Source organism: Nannospalax galili, unplaced genomic scaffold (genome assembly GCF_000622305.1).
Source record: "Nannospalax galili isolate Female #2095 unplaced genomic scaffold, S.galili_v1.0 scaffold95, whole genome shotgun sequence".
NCBI lineage: Eukaryota > Metazoa > Chordata > Mammalia > Rodentia > Spalacidae > Nannospalax > Nannospalax galili.
The window spans coordinates 11519134-11522049 of NW_008342393.1; the positions used below are offsets into that span (position 1 = coordinate 11519134).

The 2916-nt window shown below is 41.3% G+C and overlaps 1 protein-coding gene across 1 annotated transcript in view; it reads left to right on the forward strand.

Annotated features, from left to right (window-relative positions):
* Dgke (diacylglycerol kinase epsilon) overlaps positions 1-1682 on the forward strand; it is a 15169-nt gene extending 13487 nt beyond the window's left edge. The window contains exon 2 of the mRNA XM_008838455.3: positions 1369-1682. Coding sequence (XP_008836677.1) covers positions 1369-1561 — 193 coding nt within the window. The 3' untranslated portion in view covers positions 1562-1682. The remainder of the gene's footprint in view (positions 1-1368) is intronic.
* The last annotated feature ends 1234 nt before the right edge of the window (positions 1683-2916 follow it).

Here is a 2916-nt window from a genome sequence, read left to right on the forward strand (position 1 = left end):
TCTTGCAGAGGACCCGAGTTTGGTTCCCAGCACACACATGGTGGCTAATAACCGTCTGTAACTCTCAGTTCCAAGGGATCCAACACCCTCTTCTGACCTCTGCAGGCATTGCACGACACAGGTGCCCTTACACACATGCAGGCAATACACCCATACACATAAAATAAAAATAATAAAGAAGGTGGTTAGATTCTCCTGTCTGCTGCTGCATTCAGTCTGTTGTGGTAGTTCCTGTCATACAGTTTCTGGAAAAGCCCACTGAACACTTTTGAGAGAATGGAGTACAATAACTTTTTAGTATTATTACTAAAATGAGTTTAACCAGGAGCTTAGAAGGATGGCTCAGTGGTTAAGAACACTTACTGCTCTTGCAGAGAACCCAGGTTTAATTCTCAGTACCACATGAAGGGTTCACAACCACCTGTTACTCCATTTCAGGAAATCCAACCCCCTCTGACCCTCCACAGGCACCTACCTGCACACACATGGTGCCTATAAGTTCACAAAAGTATACATAGTGAGTAAATAAAATTTTTAGTTTTTTTCTTAATGTGTATGAATGTATTGCTTGCATGTATGTAAGTGTACCCATGTTGTGCAATGCCTACAGAGGTCAGAAGAAGGCATAAGCTCCCCTGGAAAACTGGAGTTTATGGATGGTTGTAAGCCGCCATGTGAGTGCTGGGAACCAAATCCGGGTCCTCTGCAAGAGGTGCCAGTGCTCTTAACCTCTGAGCCATCTCTCCAGCCCCATAAATACTTTCTAATTGATTTTTAACACCACTTGTTGTGGCACATGCCTTTAATCCCAGCACTTGAAACGAGGCAGGCTGATCTCTGTGAAATCAAGGCGAAGTTTTCTACATAGTGAATTCCAGGTCAGCTGGGGCTACAGGGAAGAGACCCTGTCTCAAAAAACAAAACAAAAAATTGATTTTTAACTTCACAGGTACCGTGAAAGGATCTTGGGCTCTATACCACACTTTAAGAACCTCTGCTAGTCAGTTACTAGAGTGCTTGTCTACCCTATGTAATCCCAGCACCACATAAAACCAGCATGGTAGCACACATCTATAATCCTAGCATTCAGGAGGTGGAAGTAGAAGGATCAAAAAATTCAGGGTCATCTTCAGCTACATAGCTTGAGGCCAACCTGGGATAAATGAGACCTTGTCTAAAAATAAATAAAAGGAACTGCCGTTAGATTAAGCTGCCAAATAATGTTCAAGCCTTATAGCTCAACTTTCACTGTTCAAATACAGTTACATAATTTTAATATGCCAGATTCTAGTGATGGAATTTCTATTTGAATTTTGTGGATCAATGAGATTGTGATTTAAAATTAATGGCTGTTTCTTCTTTCCTCAGGTGCATTTGGAGTCAGAAAACAGTACATGATGAATGCATGAAAAGTAGCTTAAAGAATGAAAAGTGTGATTTTGGAGAATTCAAAAGTCTCATCATTCCACCAGGCTATTTAACGTCCATTAACCAGATGCGTAAAGACAAAAAAACAGACTATGAAGCGATATTTTATTTTTCTTACAAATTTATTTACTAAAAGTCAGTATATAAGATAGTTAATTCTATGCATTTGAGAAAAGTCAGGAGTAAAAGAAAAGATGAAGGGATATGAAATGTCTTTATGTAATGGGGTGTGGTGGCGCACGCCTTTAATCCCAGCACTTGGGAGTCAGAGGCAGGCAGATCTCTGAAAATTCAAGGCCAGCCTGGTCTCCATAGCAAGTTCCAGGCCAGCTAGGGCTACAGGGAGACCCTGTCTCAAAAGAGGGGAAAAAAAAAAGTCATGCCACATATGTCATGTAAAATTACCTTTGTGCAGTGTATGAAGGTGCCAATGAAACATGATAAGCTTCATATTTAGACTTGGGTCCTGTCTCCGAGTACCTCATTATGTATGTGCAAGTATTCCAAAATAAGAAACACTTCTGGAGGCTGGAGAGATGCTCAGCAGTTAACACTGGTTGTTCTCGCAGAAGACCCAGGTTCGAATCTCAGCACCCACATGGCAGCTAACGACTATCTGTAACTCCAGTCCCAGGGGATCCGACAGCCTCTTCTGACCTCCGTGGGCACTGCACAACATGAGTGCACTTTCCTGCATGCAGGCAATACACGCATACACATTAAAAAAAGAACCACTTCTGGTTCCAAGCATTTCAGATACGAGATACTCAATTTGTATAATGTTTCAGGTGTTGAACACAGCAGTTATGTGGAAGAATGTATGTTTTCGATTGCTTTAGAAAACCAAAATTAGAAAAATCAATGAAAGTTGTTGAGAGACCAGATTTTCAACTCGTTTTTTAAAAATATTTTTTTATTTTTATTTTTATGTGTATTAGTGTTTTGGTTGCCTATGTGTAAGTGCACCCGTGTTGTGCAGTGCCCACAGAGGTCAGAGGAGGACATTGAATTCCCCTGGGACTGGAGGTTGTTAACTGCCATGTAGGTGCAGGGACTCAAAACCAGGTCCTCTGCAAGAGCAGCCAGTCCTCTTAACTGCTGAGCTGTCTCTCCAGCCCCTCAACATATTTTGTACTAATGTGATAACAGCAGTGGAATGAACAACCTTATAAATGATTTTTTTTGTATTTATTTTGTGGGGCCATGGCACATGTATGGAAGTCAGAGGGACAACTAGTGGGAATTTTTTTAGTGTAAATATCCAAGCATATCCCAAATGACTTGCCATTTGGGAACAGTGGGGTAGATCGGCAAATAAAGGGGTTTGTTACAAGCCTGACAACCTGAGTTGAGTCCCTGGAGCCCACATGATAGAAGGGAAGAATCAGCTCCCACAAGTTGTCCTCTGACCTCCACACATGAGCCATGACATGTGTGTACCCACACACATACACATATAAAACAAAATAAACAAGTGTAATTTAAAAG